Source organism: Hypanus sabinus, chromosome 13 (assembly GCF_030144855.1).
Source record: "Hypanus sabinus isolate sHypSab1 chromosome 13, sHypSab1.hap1, whole genome shotgun sequence".
NCBI classification, from domain to species: Eukaryota; Metazoa; Chordata; class Chondrichthyes; order Myliobatiformes; family Dasyatidae; genus Hypanus; species Hypanus sabinus.
Genome location: NC_082718.1, coordinates 44308689 through 44326451, shown reverse-complemented (window position 1 = coordinate 44326451; position 17763 = coordinate 44308689). Strand labels below are relative to the sequence as shown.

Here is a 17763-nt window from a genome sequence, read left to right as displayed (position 1 = left end):
TACAGTTTTTAACATTAGGCAAAAGGTGGGGATCAATTATAATATAATCCATACTCGAATATTTTTGTAGACATGCGAAAAGAAGGAATATTCTCTATTATCAGGGTATAAATGCCTCCATAATTCGATCAACTCAAAATCAATCAAAAAGGAGTTGATAACTGATGCAGAGCGGTTTGGAAGTCTCTGATTAGTTGAACTCTTATCAATCATAGGATTTAAACAGTTGAAATCCCCACCCATTATTAACATATACTCATTTAAATCTGGCAATAAAGCGAATACTTCTTTTAAAAAAAAGGATTATCTCAATTGGAAACATACAAATTAACCAAAACAACCTTTCTATGACAAATCACTCCTTTAACAATTAAAAATCTACCATTAGAGTCTGATTCAACATCCTCTTGAGAGAATATATTAGATTTAATAAAGATAGATACGCCCTTAGTTTTACTTTGCGAAGTAGCATGGAACTGCAGACCATTCCACCATCTAAAAATCCTATTTTGATCTCCCGCCTTGATATGTGTCTCCTGAGCAAAAATTATATCAGATTGGAATCGATTAATAATTTTAAAAGTCTTTTTTCATTTGATAGGTTGATTCCAACCACGTACATTCCAACTTATTACATTAATCCATTTGACTGCCATAGTATAAATTTATTCTAATTTTCTTTATACATGCACAGAGCACATACCAATACACCAATACAGGATTATCAAAGATGGCGATGAGGAATACAACCATATAGAAAACACACATGCTCCGGAACCACGCAATGGGAAAAAAACTCCTAACTCTAAATCCACCCACCCTCCCAAAAGCCCAAAAAAAGGCAAGCAAACTAAGATAGATGCGAAGCCATGGGCTGCTCTGTCGGTCTCATCCCTCCCCCCAGCGAGTGCCTGTACACAAAAAATAAGATGACCTTGCAAGAAAGACAGTAACGTCTCAGCAAAGGCAAGTGTTTACATTCCGTCATGTATTAAACAAAAAAGAACCAAAATAATATAATCTCTTAAAGAGAAAAACCAGCGCCATCTTAAATTAAGCTTTAAATCTCTAAGAAAACTATTAAATTCAGTTATATATCACTATAATAAAACAGATTTTAAAAAGAAGGGTTAATAGTATATTTAACCGAACTAAATTTTACAGAAATACTAATTAGTAATATCATAAGTAACTAAACCCTCCCGGATATATATATATATATAAAGAAACCCTATTAATAGGAAGGAAAACTACCAGTTAGTAAATTAAGAAACAACAAAAAGAAACACCAAAACCAAATATTAGATAAAAGGAACAAATCCCTTTATCCTCTTTTCTCAGTCAAATATCTAACTTGCCATTTAAACAGTCAAACTTGAGCCATAATCTTCTTTCCAAAAAAAATCCAATAGGATATTGTAGCGATGTACTACATACAGAGTGAGAGACAATGATGCGCTGTCAGTAAGTCATTTCGAGACTAGTTTATTCAAACCTCATGGCGCTGGCATTTAATCCCTAGCGCCCGCCCACTCAGGGTGGAAATGATGTCAGAAGCGCATTACCAAAGTCTCTCCCCGTGCACTGGCTATTTGTGAGCCGGTTTGCCTGCGCAGAAAGTGGGTCGCCACATAACACCCCCCCCCAGAACCGGCGATACACCCCCCCCCCCCAATGTCCACAGTCCGGATCAGCCTCTGTTTGGGAGGTCCGCCTCTGTACCGTGGTACCTGAACCTTGACCGGCTGCGCCAAGACCACATGGGCTAGTTTGAGTCGGTCCACCGTTAAAACCTCCTCTTTCCCCCCAATGTCCAGAATGTACGTGGACCCGTTGTTGTTGATCACCCTGAACGGCCCCTCGTACGGCCGCTGTAGCGGTGCCTGGTGTCCGCCCCTTTGTACAAACACAAACTTACAGTCCTGCAGGTCTTTGGGTACATGGGTCGGGGTCCGTCCATGCTGTGAAGTCGGTACAGGGGCCAGGTTGCCGAGCCTTTTGCGTAGCCTGACCAGGACTGCTGCGGGTTCTTCCTCTTGTCCCCTTGGGGCTGGTATGAACTCTCCTGGGACGGCCAGGGGCGCGCCGTACACCAACTCGGCCGATGAGGCGTGCCAAGGCTTCCTTGGCTTTAACAAAAGCAGCCGCGGCCTCCTCGTCCCAAGTAATGTCCTTGCCTTTACCCGACATCAGGGTGCACAAAGGGCGCATGATACGGGCTGCTGAGGGGAGGAAATGGTGGTAGAAGTTCACCATACCAACAAGCTCCTGCAGGCCTTTGACCGTGTTGGGCTGGGCAAAGTGGCGAATCGCGTCTACCTTGGCGGGCAGAGGTGTTGCCCCATCTTTGGTAATCCTGTGGCCCAGGAAGTCAATAGTATCAAGACCGAACTGGCATTTGGCTGGGTTGATCGTGAGGCCAAAATCACTCAGGCGGGAGTAGAGCTGGTGGAGGTGGGACAGATGCTCCTGACGACTACTGCTGGCTGTGAGGATGTCATCCAAATAGATGAACGCCAAGAATAGATGAACGCCCAGGTTGCGTCCCACCGCATCCATTAGCTGCTGAAACGTCTGTGCAGCATTCTTCAGGCCGAATGGCATTCGGAGGAACTCGAACAGGCCGAATGGGGTGATGAGTGCTGTTTTGGGGATGTCTTCAGGGTGCACCGGGATTTGATGGTACTCCCGGACGAGGTCTACTTTGGAAAAGATTCTTGCCCCGTGCAGGTTTGCTGCAAAGTCCTGTATGTGCCGCATGGGGTAGCGGTCTGGAGTTGTAGCCTCGTTCAGTCTGCGGTAATCACCGCATGGTCTCCAACCCCCGGCTGCTTTGGGCACCATGTGCAGTGGGGAGGCCCATGGGCTGTTGGACCTCCGTACAATCCCCAATTCCTCCATCCTCTTGAATTCCTCCTTCGCCAGGTGGAGCTTTTCCGGGGGGAGCCTTGGTGCGCGGGCGTGGAGGGGTGGACCATGGGTCAGAATGTGGTGCTGTACCCCGTGTCTGGGCATGACTGCCGTGAACTGCGGTGCCAGAATCGATGAAAAGTCCGCCAGGATTCTGGTGAATTCGTTGTCCGACAGCGTGATGGAGTCCAGGTGTGGGGCCGGCAACTTGGCTTCACCCAGGGAGAACGTCTGGAAAGTCTCGGCATGTACCAGTCTTTTCCCTTGCAAGTCGACCAGCAGGCTGTGAGATCGCAAGAAGTCCGCCCCCAGGAGTGGTTGGGCCACCGCGGCCAGTGTGAAGTCCCACGTGAACCGGCTGGTGCCGAACTGCAGCTGCACTGTGCGGGTGCCGTAGGTCTGTATCGTGCTGCCGTTTGCGGCCCTCAGTGTGGGTCCTAGCTTCCTGTTGCGGGTGTCGTACCCCGTTGGGGGCAAGACGCTGATCTCCACTTCGGTGTCGACCAAGAAGTGGCATCCCGACTGTTTGTCCCAGATATACAAGAGGCTGGCCTGGTGGCCAATTGCCATAGTCATTAGAGGCAGCTGACCCTGGCCCTGGCCCTTGCAGGGCGGGCGACAATGGCAGGTTTCTGTGCCCCACCGCTGGTGGTAGAAACACCACTGTTCACTGTCCTCCTCACTCCTACCTCTGTGTTGTGCGCGCCCCCCTGCCAGGCCTGGTCTGGTCTGCTGTTGGGCGCGTAGCCTGGTAATCTGACCGACAGACGCCACGCTCTCCCTCTTGGCTTTCCACAGCACATCTGCCCAGGCCGCCACCTTCCAAGGGTCACTGAAATCCGCATCAGCCAGCAGCAGATGTATGTCCTCGGGCAGCTGCTCTAGGAACGCTTGCTCGAACATGAGGCAGGGCTTGTGTCGTCAGCCAGGGCCAGCATCTCGTTCATCAACGCTGATGGCAGCCTGTCTCCCAAACCGTCCAGGTGAAGCAGGCGGGCACCCCACTCACGTAAGAGGCCAAAAGTCTTAATGAGCAGCGCTTTGAATGCTTCATATTTGCCTTCTTCCGGGGCAACTGTATGAAATCTGCAACCTGGGTGGCCGTCTCCTGGTCAAGGGCACTCACCACGTGGTAGTAACGTGTGGAATCAGAAGATATCTGCCGAATCTGGAACTGGGCTTCTGCTTGGCTAAACCACACGCGTAGTCGCAGCGTCCAGAACATCGGCAGTTTTAGCGAAACTGCGTGAACAGATGAAGAGTCGGTCATCTTAGGTCCAAATCCCGTTTGGACCGTCGGGGTCACCAATGTAGTGATGTACTACATCAGAGCGAGAGACAACAACACGCAGTCGGTAAGTCGTTTCGAGACTAGTTTATTCAAACTTTGTGGCGCTGGCATTTAATCCCTAGCACCCGCCCTCTCCGGGCAGAAATGACGTCAGAGGTGCACTACCAAAGTCTCTCCCTGCGTGCTGGCTATTTGTGAGCCGGTTCGCTTGCGCAGAAAATGGGTCACCACAATATAATAATAAGCAGGTTTTCTTATCCTCTTTTATTAATTTCTCAATAAAATATCCAATTAGCCTTCATATATCTTCATATATCTTTTTAAACTATGAATAATATACAAATAATCAAACAGCTTTTTCAGATAGTTCATTCGGTAGTAACATCAGTGACGGTGACAGGTATAGCCTGAACAAAATCCAGCACGGCTTTGGGGTCGAAGAAAGTACGTGGAGAAGAATTAGGAGGAAAACTTTCATTCTTGTTGGATATCTCAGAGTTGGAAATAATTTCTTATCATATGTTTGTTTCATTACCGAAACAAATCTTAATCTTTGTTCCATTACTTCTTTCGGGTAATCTTCATAAAAACAGAGCTCAGACTCGTTAAATCTGAAAACTCTCTGTTTTCTTGCCTGCCACATTATTTGATCTTTAATCTTAAAGTGATGAAAACAAACCAAAATAATTCTTGGTCTGCTTGAGTTTTTAAATTTCTAAAGTCTGTGTGCTCTTTCAATAGCAGGCGGCTTTGATAAAATAGTCAGAAATAAAGTATGAAAGAGCTTACCAAAGTAAACTGTTAAATCTCCATTTTCAGCTGCTTCTTGCAATCCAACGATTCATATGTTGTTTTGGCGAGACCTGGTTTCTAAATCTATAATCTTATGATATTTTTGCAAACGGGTTGTAGTTTCAGACAATTTCTGCTTGGATAACTTCAATTCCTCTTCATGTTTAGTAACTTGAGTTTCCACATCTTTAAGATTTCCCAGAAATAACTTCATTTCATTATTATTCTTTTCCAGTTGATCTTTAATTACTGTATTCTGTTCTTGAATTAAATTCAATGTCCAAACAATATCTTCAGCCCATGGTGGCATTTCATTAGATCTTTCCTTCGGCATCTTTCCTTTTCCATTCCCTCTGTCAGTAGATTCATGCAAATTCTTCCCACTTCTCATAGACATATTACTCCCCTTCAAGAATCAGCAATTAAAAATTATAAATTCAAGATTTAATCTGGGGGGGAGAGAGAGAAAACTAAGAGCAGCACAGAATTACTGCTACTCCATTGACAGACAGAGGCGGTGTCCCCATGTAATGATTTCTTAATGCATTCTATATAAATAGTAAATTGCTATGTTTTAATGCATTGCATGTTCCAATTCCACGTAAATTTTAATTATCAAGGATCTGATAAAAACCAGATGGTACCAGAAAGCTAGCAAATACATATGCATAATCTCAGTATGTTTCACATAGGTAATAAAGCAGGTGGAAAATTATAATATTTGTAGAGTTGCATTTCATAGGTAATTTATTTTACTTTTTTAAGTTGTTGGCTGAAGAATAAATATTGCATAGGATGCCTAAAAGTTTGCTCTTCTCCTTTTAGGAAAAGCACCTTGAAATTGCTTGCTTTTACCCCAGAGCCCTGGTTTTAATGTCTCAGTTAAAAACATAATCATTGATGATATGGTCCTGTAATGATATGGTAACACACTAGAATACATCTCAAAAGTGACATTAGAATCCATAACATTTCAACCCAAGGGCAAGTGTCCTACCAACTAAGATTTTGTTGAAAGCAGAGCCACTCAGGTGGTAAAAATTAATCTTGTAATCACTTTAGCAATGAATCAGATTAAAAGACATGTTCATGTATCATTCTAATAATATATATTTTCCATTTCGCAGGTCTATGTGGCACCTTTAATGACAATGCAAATGATGACTTCTTATCTGCATATAACATTGTGGAAAATGCCCCTCTTACTTTTGCTAATTCTTGGGCCGTTGAAAACAACTGCCCTCCGCCGATCACACCTGACCCATGCATTAGTTTGGAAAATGGTAATACAGCAAAGAATTGTGCTTTTTAATAATAGAAAAATAGTTTTATTCAGCTGCATTATTTGAAAAAATTCCTGGCCAATTTCTGTCCTGCACTGAAGTTAAAGCATCCTACTGACAACTTGCAGTCTCCATGGGTAGTGACAAGCCTGATGTGTAACCTTAAATGTAGGTCACCCTTCAATAGTCAGTTCATGAAGTTCTCTCTCACACTGCCCCTTTTGTATAATACCTTACAGTCACATTATTTTCTGTGTGAAACATTTGCTTCAAAACATGAGATTAGTTATATCTAGTTTTCTAGTTCTTCTCAACCAATATGTTACATACAGGTTAGCTCGTCAAACAAGCATCTTACAGCATCATTAATCTTCCTTTGCTCAAGAATTTTCCCTGTTTTTCTTAAGCCAGCCCCAGTGTAGTAGTCTGAAGACAGTTTTATTGTTCACCAACGTGTTACAGTACCCAAGGAACTAAGTAAAAAGACAGTACCAGGAAAGACAGATTCAAATATTGATTGAACTTCCTTCAACTCATGGAACTATTTCAGTTTCAAAAATAAATGAAGCCAAAGCAGACATACTAATTTCTGCAAAATCTCACCATAAACACAAGAGATTTTGCAGGTGATGGAAATCCAGAGCAACACACACAAAATGCTGGAGGAACTCAGCAGGTCAGGCAGCATCTATGGAGATGAATGAAGAGCTGACATTTCAGGCCCAGACCATTCATCAGAACTCACTAAAAGCCTCACCATCTGCATTTGACCCATGAGAGTAATCTTGATGTCCTCTCCATCTATTAAAACAGTATGGAAATATTCTGGCGTCCCTGTCTTCTGGGCAGTACAAGGCCTGAACAACTTCATCTCAGTGTTCTGCAAGTGACACCAACAATGAAATATGGTTCAAGCTTCTCCATTTCTTCTGCTGCTGGAATGACCTCATTAAAATTTCAGACTCTGAGCTGTTGTTCATGACATTGTTCAAAACAAAAAGTAGGTAGAAAAAAATACAGAGGGCAGAAGCAGTACAGTAACCTTAGGTATAGAATGGGGAAGAAAAGACTTTGGGTATTCAGGGCAAAAGAAACAAGAAGTTGATTAGAGGTAATAGAAAGAAGATCATCGTGGGACATTACGGAAGTGAGTGATGAAAGGTCCTGGAAATGAAATGAAACTCTGGTGACAGTTATTAATGGGAAGAGAAAATAAACATTAGACTTCAGAAGGGAAGAGCAAATTGAGTGGAAAGAAGGTACTATTATAAACAAGGCGAAAAAGAAGAGAGCTCAAAAAGCTTTGAAATGGGACCAGTATCAACACGTGGAAAATAGTAGTGCGTGGGATCAAATACTTGAGGTGGTCTTAAGACGTTTGGGTAGCAGGGGGAAAAGTGATATGTGCCCAAACTCTCCATTCTCTGGTTTATGATTTCAAAATGTCCATTTAAATCAAAATCTATCCCATCACAAACATTAGTTAATAATCACAGAAGAATTTATGATATGCCAGCAGATCTTTCCTCTCCACATCTCAGGTTTTTCTATGGAAAGAAAAAAATTCACAATATTATAACTTGCATTGTGAATGGGAGTTGGAACTAAATGAATCCTTTAAAAGGAAACTACTGTCCATTATGTTTATAGGCTTACTTCTATAATAACCATTAGCATGTACATTTAGAGGGCAAAGGAATTAATTCAAAATTGTACCAAAGGCACAAAACCAGGAAGTCAAATGGTGCAGTGGGGATGTGCATGAATGTTGAGATTTTATTAGAGTAAGATTAATTTGTTTTAGTTATTATATTTGAATTAATTCTTAAAACATGGTGATTAAAAACATCTGTTACTAAACTTGATTTGCAGAACACTATGCCGAACAGCACTGTTCCCTTCTCAAAAATCCAGCAGGTGCCTTCTCAGTATGTCACTCCACAGTGGATTACATGAATTACTACCAGGTAAGGTTCCTGTGGAGGAGTTAATATTGGGAAAACCATACAAAGCATTTGGTTGTGAAGCCAGTAAAAAGACTTCAATGCCTTATTCACCAGCAGTCCCATACTCACCCATCATCTATCACAAAGGAAAAATGAAATCTATTGATAAAGAAAAATTCCAAAACACCTTACAATTTAAAACATGTCAAAAGTCGATGACTGTATATTTGTGCTTGGTGCTTGCCGTTCATGCACCTTGACTTGTCCTTGTGTTCCTATGTGATATTATCATCTATTATTTACTAAGCACAGTTTTTGACATGTTTATATGTGGATTAGACCACAAGACCACAAGATACAGGAGCAGAATTAGACCATTTGTCCTATTGAATCTGTCCCATTCTTCACGACTGATCCATCTCCCTCTCAGCCCCAATCTCCTGCCTTTTCCCCATATCCCTCCATGTCCTGCCTAATCAAGAATCTATTAATCTCTGCCTTAAATATATCCAATGACTTTGCCCCTACAGCTGTCTGTGGCAACAAATTCCAGAGATTCACAACTACCTAAAGAAATTTCTCCTCCTCTCTGTTCTAAATGGACATCCTTCTATTCTGGGACTGTGTCCTCTGGTCTTGCATTCTCCACCATAGGATTCACCCTCTCTACATCTACTCTAACAAAAACTTTCAACATTTGATAGGACTCGAGCACCTAGGCTTGTTCCAGTGTTGTTATGTGATTAGACACCACTGCCATCATGCACTATTTAGATAACCTGTTGGTACAACAATGAGAACAATGAGATTAATTAGGCTAATTTCCATTTTTCCAGATGTGTGTGGCTGCTACCTGTGCCTGTGAGAATATCAATGACTGCCTGTGTGCAGCATTGGGAGCCTATGCCCATGAGTGTGCTGCTAATGGTGTCATCGTGAGAAACTGGAGAAGTAAAATTTGCAGTATGTTGAGAAGATTTGAGTTTTGTAAAAGTTTTCACTAGTCTTAAAGTCCCTAACCCTAAACTGGTTCAACTGAAATGTATTTATCAGCCTTTCACAAATGTATTGATTAGCCTTAGGCTACGTCCACACTACATTGGATAAATCCATAACCGAAGCTTTTTCTCTTTGTTTTGACCCTCCATCCACACTAAAACAGTGTTTTCCTCCCCCAAAAAGGAGCTTTTCCAAAATGCCCTCCAGAGTGTGTAATTTTGAAAATGCCGGATTGGCCAGAGCAGTGTGGATGGGGTAACTGGAGAAATCTAAAAACACTATCATGATGTGCCGGAACAGATCGTGACGGCAGTGTGCCATTTCATTGTTTTCTTGAACACAACCTAACAATTTCAGAACAGACAGCAATGAGACTGAAGCCAGAAACATTAGAAATGTACTCACCAAATACTTTGACCCATAACCTACTGAATAAATAAGTGTACTCACTTTGCCCCGTTTTCTGTCCTTGCTCGTATGAAGGTGGTTTACCTATTTATGCAAGTACTTCTCTGACAATAGATCTGTAACAGCCTAATGTAACATTGTATGGAAGTACAAGATAATACTGATGCAGACATGTTTTATACATTTAACAAGTAGCTTTATTAATGCAACAGAGTTAGTCAGTTTTTCAATGTTCATCATCAACTGGGTCATACTGTCCGTGAACTCCCTGTCGGTTGCCTCCATACGCTCCAGTATTTGGTTTTTTTTTAGTTTTAAGTCCTCCTGCACTAGAGCCAACAGCTGTCTGTTGTTTGAGTTTTTCTAGTTTGTAACTGAACTAACGTGCACCAAGTCTTTCACGGTAAGATTCAACAACAAACATGTTGCTTGTTTTCGGTAGATGTGTCCTGCACATGCGCGGTAGGAGGAGGTTCGCTGAAATATCTGTTTTAATGTGGACAGAAGTATTTTCAAAAACGCTTAGTGTGGATGCCGCTCGTTTTTACGTGAAACCGGCATTTTCAAAATTAACCAGTCTATTGGGGATGTAGCCTTAGCTGTAAGAAGCTTTACAGGCGCTCAGGCACCATTTACTTTCATGTCTGTGTTTGGTTCTTGCCTTTCAAGCACCTTGGCTTGTTCTAGTGCTTCCATGTGATGTAGACACCACAGCCATCATGCACCATTCCAAAAATAGAATATAGAACATTACACCACAACACAGTCAACTTGCCTCATGATGTGCCAACCTTTCAACCAGCACCATGATCAACCTAACCCTTCCCTCCCACACAGCCCACCATTTTTCTGTCATCCATATGCCTATTCAAGAGTCACTTAAATGTCCATAATTAAATCTGCCTTTACCACCACCCCAGGCAGTGCATTCCATGCACCCACCACTCTCCGAGTAAAAAAAAACTTGACTCTGACATACCCCCTATATTTTTCTCCAGTTACCTTAAAATTATATCCTCTCATATTAACCATATCTGCCCTGGGGTACATGCCTCTTATAATCTTATGCACCTCTATCAAGTCAAGTCTCATCCTCCTTCACTCCAAAGAGAAAAGCCCTAGCTCAGTCAACCCATCCTCATAAGACATGCTTTCTAATCCTAACTGCACCTTGGTAAATCTCCTTTGTACCCTCTCTAAAGCTTCCATGTGCTTCCTATAATAAAGCAACCAGAACTGAACACAAACTCCAGGTGAGGTCTAGCCAGGATTTTACAGAGCTGCAATATTACCTCACAGCTCCTGAACTCAATCCACCAACTAACGAATGCCTTCTTAACCACCTTATCAACGTGCAGATATGGATGCAGATCTATGGATGTAGACCCCAGGATCACTCTGTCCTACCCACTACTAAGAAGCCTGCCGTTGACCCTCTATTCTGCCTTCATGTTGACCTTCCAAAGCGAATTACTTCAAACTGTACTAGATCTGCCACTTCTCAGCCCAGCTCTGCATCCTGTCAATGATCCACTGTAACCAATGGCAACCTGCTACACTATTGACAAGACCATCAACCTTCATGTGATCTACAACTATGTTTGCTCAAATTATCAAATTCAACTATACTTACAAAGCTTCTTAAATGTCGTATTACAACTGTGAAAAAAACCATAGTGGAGAACTTGTGTGTAATGGGATAACTTGGCATCAAAGGTCATAACCTTTTGAAGCCAAAGCATATGACAAGCTAAGACCATTGCTTCTTTTGAATCATATTTAGCCTGAAGTTTGCTTAATTATTATCTGGTTCTAGATGTATCATGCAGTAACTCTCAGGTTTACCAGGATGACATGAGAGCTTGTAACCGGACCTGCAGGTCACTGTCAGAGAATGATTATACCTGCAAAATTAAAGATGTTCCAGTTTATGGATGTGGTTGTTCTGAACAGAAGTATTTGGATGAACATGGAGTCTGTGTGGAACAGTCGAACTGCTTGTGCTATTATGAAGGATGGCTTATAGAAAATGGTCAGAGTGTTAGGAAGAATGGCACCCTCTGGTAAGTATCTTTTAATTATTTAACATTATGGAAAATAACTATTAAATACAGCTGAAGCATAATTCAACTTTCATTTTAAATGTAGCATTTGCCAAAATGGACATCTGCATTGCAGGAAGAAACCAGACCCAGAACCTCCAGGTAACCATCATCTCTCTGGTACACAAATTGTGTAAAATACTAAATTAATTGAAAAACCATTTATCAGGTACTTTTTGACCATTATCTTCTTTAGGATGCAAGGGTGGTAAAGTAATGTTTGACTGCACAAACGGAACGGCTTCTTCATCTGAAGACTTGTGTAAAACGACATGTCGAACTCTAAACATTCCATGCGTAAGTGACTTTCACATTCCTAGTTAAAAGAACAGTCGGAGGCAGCCAAGCGAAGCAGCCACAGGTTATGGATGAAGAGAAGTGATGGCAGCCGGGCCCTATAATGACCCATGGGTGGTCAGATGTGAAAGGGGGTGGGGTGCATCTGGGACACCAGGTCACACTGTTGAGCCCTCTGGAGATGTAGTGGGCTTAAACTGATGAAACATCTAAGAAGGGGGGTGCCCATCTGATGACCCCTGGGAAGCATCTGCCACCCACAAAGCCACACCTCAAGATCTCAATGCTATGACCCAAGTTAGGATCTGCTTACCAAAGGGATTGAAACAACTAGTCCTATAAGCTCGAACAGAACTGAACCTACTAAACGTATGGAACAGTAAAATGAATGATTAGGCCGAATGTTTCACATTAGTTATCACAATTACATAAATTAATATTGTAAAGCAAAATTATTGTCCTGATGCCTTGCTGATTCTCAATTCAGAGAAGCTTATAGCTAAAAGCTCTGTGACCTAAACATAATACAGTGTAATAAAATCAATGTAATAAAATTCTGTTAGCCACTGTCTCGATGAAAATACTTCCAACCAATCGCTCATTTTAATCTGTTATGACAGAAGAGTTCATGTGTCCCTGGGTGTGCCTGCCCCCACGGTCTTGTTGAAGATGACAATAAAAACTGCATTTCACCTGAAAATTGCCCTTGTTTTTATCATGGTGAACTTTATACTACCGGAAAAACAATTCAAAAGGACTGCAATAAATGGTAAGATTACATAAACATCAGCAGAAATACTGAAAACCATGTGATCTTCTGAATGTACTCACCATGACTGTGCTCTCTTCATATTGCAGCACGTGCCAGGGCGGCTTGTGGAGCTGTACCAATAAAATGTGCCCAAGGACTTGCGAAGTTTATGGTGATGGCCACTATATAACCTTCGATGGGAAAAGATATGTCTACGACGGAAATTGTGAATATATTTTTGTTGAGGTATATAAGCTTCATATGCTATTTCCATAATTCATAACAAATATGACTAAATACACATCAGTAACAAAAGAGAGAACACTATCAAACTCAGTTCAGTTTTTTATGATTTCCTTGATGGACTAATAATGGGGATGCAGAATAAGTTTAAACTTTTGGAGCTCAGAAAGCAGAAAATACTCCTGGTGATTTGTGGCCTACTCTAATGAAGTCACACTGCATATTACATGTGCATTTCATTTATTTATCCTTCACTAAAATTATCATACAAGATCAAGATACAAAGTTAAAAATGAAAACTCACTGTGGCAAGGCAATATTCCTGTTGTATAAGGAAACATAGGAAGAAAAATTAAATGACAAACTTCCTGGGGAACTGTGCTAAGGCTGATTCATTACTAGTTAGCTGTATAATCTTTGAACTGAATATTTACACAAAAAATATGATTATTATTGGTGATAAGTAACTTATGCTATATCCAATTCCGATGGCTGCGCTTAGGGGCAGCTAATAAGCTCTTATGGCCCATGAACATAGTTTCATAAGATGCTGTATGTCACAGGACTTTATGCTGGAGATCCAAATGCAAATATTATTTGTCTTACTGCGACCAAAGCCTTGCTTTATAATTCCTACCTACCTACTTACTGCCTGTGAAACCGCTGGTGTTTAGGGCAGCAGTGAAGTTCCTCCATCTCTGGCATTGTTCAGGGCTTCCTTCAATGTCTTCACTACTGTCAGTCATGCAAGTCCCGTGTGGAGACTCAGAATACTGTCGCACTCAGATGTGGAAGGATTCTTCATTGCTGTTTGTGTAACAGCTTTGTTATCCAGTTGGGGTTGTTAGCCCCTGAACCTGGAAGACCAGTGGACCACTCTTAATCTAGACTCTACCCCTTAACCTGCTTGGCATGGGTAGCCCTACCAAAAGCCGAAGCATAAAACCCTGACTCCAGCCAGCATAACTCTTTGGGTCATGGAGGCATGCAAGCCTCCAAACCGCGACAAGGTTGTACTCCTCTTGAAGGTTAATAATTCTTGTTCTGGATTTATTACTTTACTCTTAGGATCAATGTAATCGTCAAGAAGGCACTCTCCAAATTCTCACAGAGAATGTTCCCTGCTGTGAAAGAGGAATGACATGCTCGAGAAACACCAGAATTTTACTTGAGGTGTTATTTCTTTTTAACTTTCATCACATATTTTCTGCATTGGAATGTTCTTACAATATTTTGGCAAGAAACATGTATCACTGGACACCAATATTTTATTCTGTTTGTACAGGGTAAGGAAATTATTCTAACTGATAACCGAGTGGTGACAACTGAGAAGTTTATGAATGATACACAATGTACAGTGAATTCTTATTCACTTCATACTGTTGGACTCTATTTGATCCTTGCCTTTTCCAATGGCATCACTGTGATATGGGATAAAAACACAAGACTTTCAATCACACTGGACTCAAGATGGAAAGTAAGTATGAATTGAAAACTAAAATATTCTTCTTTATTCTTGTTGATCATGACAAGAAACACACTAAAAAATGAGTTGCTAGCTACCAAAGAGTTTTATTGTTAGTAGGTTAATTTGGTCATTGTGTTACGAATGTGGAGCAACTCTGAGGGGCCGAAGGGTGCAAAGTCGCCCCCTCCTTTTTGAGAATCGCAGGATCGCTATTATTTCGGGTCTGAGACCCAGGAAATGAGAGAGATACACATTATGTCAATAATGAGAGAGGGAGACGCAGGATCACAGCAAAGGCAGTTGTTATAGACAACGCAGAATACACAAGGTTTGGAAAGTCTCCTAACAAAAAGCAGAACGGAACCACTGATTACTGCTATTGTCTCTTGGAGAAGGAATTGTGTATTGAGTACTGTACTATTCATTGAAACCCCTCAAGGGGCAACCTGAGTGGTCTGGTTGAGGGATTGCATCATCCCAACCTGATTGACACCTGAGACCCCGTGAGTAAGGATAAAAGACGGGTCTGGGGAAACTCCCCTTAAACACACGAGGAGAAATGCTAGAAATCCAGTGACAGTGTTTTATAGCGACGCTGGTGAGAGCTCGTGTGTGTCCTCCCTTGCCTGGGTGGCGGGCTCATCACGGAAGAACGGTTTAGCTAAAGGAGAGGTCATACTTGAACGGCCACAACAACGAGACACCAACGGATCGAAATCATAAAGGAAGGTTGGCAAAACATTTAGCGATAACTGTTCCCATTCTCCTATCTCTCTCTCCAACAATTGCAACACAGTGACAAACAAATGACGGCAGCCTGTGTGAACTGAAGCGAACTTTATATTTCCATCGGACAATTCATTATCCCCTAGACAACGATAGAGCTTATTTCTTATTGATTATTATTGTACCCGCACTTTTAGGTTTAGTATTGATGACGTATATTATCTGTATATTTGCATTGATATTATTTTTGTGTATTTTTACTAATAAATACTGTTGAAAATAGTACCATCAGACTTCAACGGACGCCCCTATCTTTGCTGGTAAGTAACCCAGTTACGGGGTTCGTAACAACTGTAAATTGTCCCATGATCAGGCTAAGATTAAATCGGAGCGGCATGGCTTAAAAGGCCGGGAGGGCCTACTCCACCCTGTTTCTGAATGAATGAATGAATAACTTAAATAGATAAAAACATTCAAAAAAATGTCCTTGAAAATTATTAAATACATTTTATATGCAGTACTGTGAGAGGCAGGAAATTTCAGTAATTTGATTTTGAAATGAAAATGCTATAATGCTCTTATCTTCAAGATCCTTAAAAGACTATACTTCACTCAGGATGTTTAATACAGCTACAATGATCAAGAACTTCCAATAATATACTTACCAAGTCATTGTTGGCACAAACTTTCTCAATTACACTTGCCAAATGAACACTAGGTGCAAACCATAAATAAATGCCTGCAGTGGATAATCTGTACAATTAAACAGATATAAATGTGCAAATGATAATTCCCAAAATTTATTTTCATAATGTAATATTTCTATTAAAGAATAGAGTGTGTGGTCTATGTGGGAACTTCAACGATGATGTCTCAGATGATATGACAACAAAAGGGAATTCCTTGGTGTCTAACGCGGTGGTTTTTGGAAACAGCTGGAAGTCCATGACATGCTCAGATACAGTCAATCAAACATCACCGTGTGAGAGAAACCCATATTGTTCAGCATGGTCATTGAGGAAGTGTGACATAATTAAAAACAGCATGTTTCAATCATGCCACAGCAAGGTACGTCTGCTGAAAAAACCTGCTTGATTTGAGTTGGGGATCCGAAATGATGTCAAACATTAATTCAGATATGGTCACAAAGCTCCTTGAAAGCTGGAACTTAAGAAGGGGAAGAAAAGAAGCATCACTATAAATCATTTCACAGTCTCAGAGCATCTTAAAAGTATTGTAATGTCATGAAGTACTCTTGTACTATCGAGCATATTTGAAAATATGGAAATAATTTTGTTATTCTGTATATGCTTATGATTAAACAGGAACTGCGAAGTGTTCCATTTTCTTTAATGATGTTGCTCGAAAGATAATTATTATCTGGCACGACAAGACAATCTTTATTTTTCTCAAATAATGCCAGTGGGTGTTTTATCTCCTCGCAAAACAGAAGAAGGAGTCTGAACTTAACATCAGCTTGGACTAGTCAGAGGGCTAGTTTTCCAGCAGTATAGTAGCACTACCTCACCACACATGCACACCTACCCACTACCCAATGCAAGCAAACACCTCTTCCCTCCCATGCCCCAATACATAATCCCCATACCTTTCCACTACACTGCACTGAAATTACTGCCTAACTATGCACTCAAGAGACTGGAATTGGTTTCTAACTTTAACTCATTTAGAGTCAAGGCAACTATCCATGAAATCAAACTGGCGCCACACAAATAATATTAGCCATGTTTACTTGTATTGTCCTCTGACAAAAAAGATAAAAAAGCACTCCTTTGAATTTTATCTCACAGTTGTGTTATATTTTACAATTCTTATGTTTATTTACCTTTTCAGGTTGACCCAACTCCATATCACAAAGCTTGTGTTGAGGAGGCTTGTGCCTGTGATTTGGAAGGAAAATACCTGGGATTCTGTACTGCTGTAGCAATGTATGCAGAGGCTTGCAATAAGGCGGGTGTGTGTGTTGACTGGAGAACGCCTGATCGATGTCGTAAGTCCAAAGTGCCTCAATAATAGAAGGGCCATTTTTCACATTTCTTAATAACAATATTAACAGCAAGTGAATGCATCAGATGAGTTTTTTATAAAATAGATTATCTTAAAGTAATCAATTATATTTGTCATCTGATTCCATTTTTAAAAGCTGAACAGTTTTATTATACGACTTGATTAGATGGTTACATTTATACTTGAATTAATTACTGGTAATAAAACATTAACCAGTCAGTACCTTATATTGCAGCTGTGTACTGTGACTATTTTAACACTCCTGGTGATTGCAGCTGGCACTATAAACCATGTGGAACTTTAACAGCAAGAACATGCTCCGACCATGAAATTAGAAAGAAGTTTTCAGCAGTTCTTGAAGGTTGTATATAAATTCTAACTTATTTGTTGTTCATTGTTGAATCGTAAGTGTATTCCAGCTGAGAGGATGCATTTCTTAAAACACAGAGGAGTTGAGAGATTCAGGAAAGAATTTAGAGTTGAAGCCAGGATCAAATCAACTTTTTGAACGGTAGGACATGG

General features: G+C 41.0%; 1 protein-coding gene and 1 long non-coding RNA gene across 3 annotated transcripts in view; one reads left to right on the top strand and one right to left on the bottom strand.

Annotated features, from left to right (window-relative positions):
- The window catches only part of LOC132403817 (mucin-2-like), a 96644-nt gene that overhangs the window by 35138 nt on the left and 43743 nt on the right, over nt 1-17763 (top strand). For both annotated transcript variants that reach the window (XM_059987534.1, XM_059987535.1), the window contains exons 15-27: nt 6121-6276; nt 8149-8243; nt 9059-9185; nt 11446-11692; nt 11778-11833; nt 11928-12028; nt 12649-12797; nt 12887-13025; nt 14091-14195; nt 14308-14499; nt 16048-16284; nt 17068-17224; nt 17477-17602. In XM_059987534.1, coding sequence (XP_059843517.1) covers nt 6121-6276; nt 8149-8243; nt 9059-9185; nt 11446-11692; nt 11778-11833; nt 11928-12028; nt 12649-12797; nt 12887-13025; nt 14091-14195; nt 14308-14499; nt 16048-16284; nt 17068-17224; nt 17477-17602 — 1887 coding nt within the window. The remainder of the gene's footprint in view (nt 1-6120; nt 6277-8148; nt 8244-9058; nt 9186-11445; nt 11693-11777; nt 11834-11927; nt 12029-12648; nt 12798-12886; nt 13026-14090; nt 14196-14307; nt 14500-16047; nt 16285-17067; nt 17225-17476; nt 17603-17763) is intronic.
- On the bottom strand, nt 6293-17147 carry LOC132403822 (uncharacterized). Its single transcript, XR_009515360.1, has 3 exons — nt 17060-17147; nt 12860-12991; nt 6293-7823 (listed from the first exon to the last, which is right to left on the bottom strand). It is a non-coding gene; the product is annotated as an uncharacterized LOC132403822 (long non-coding RNA).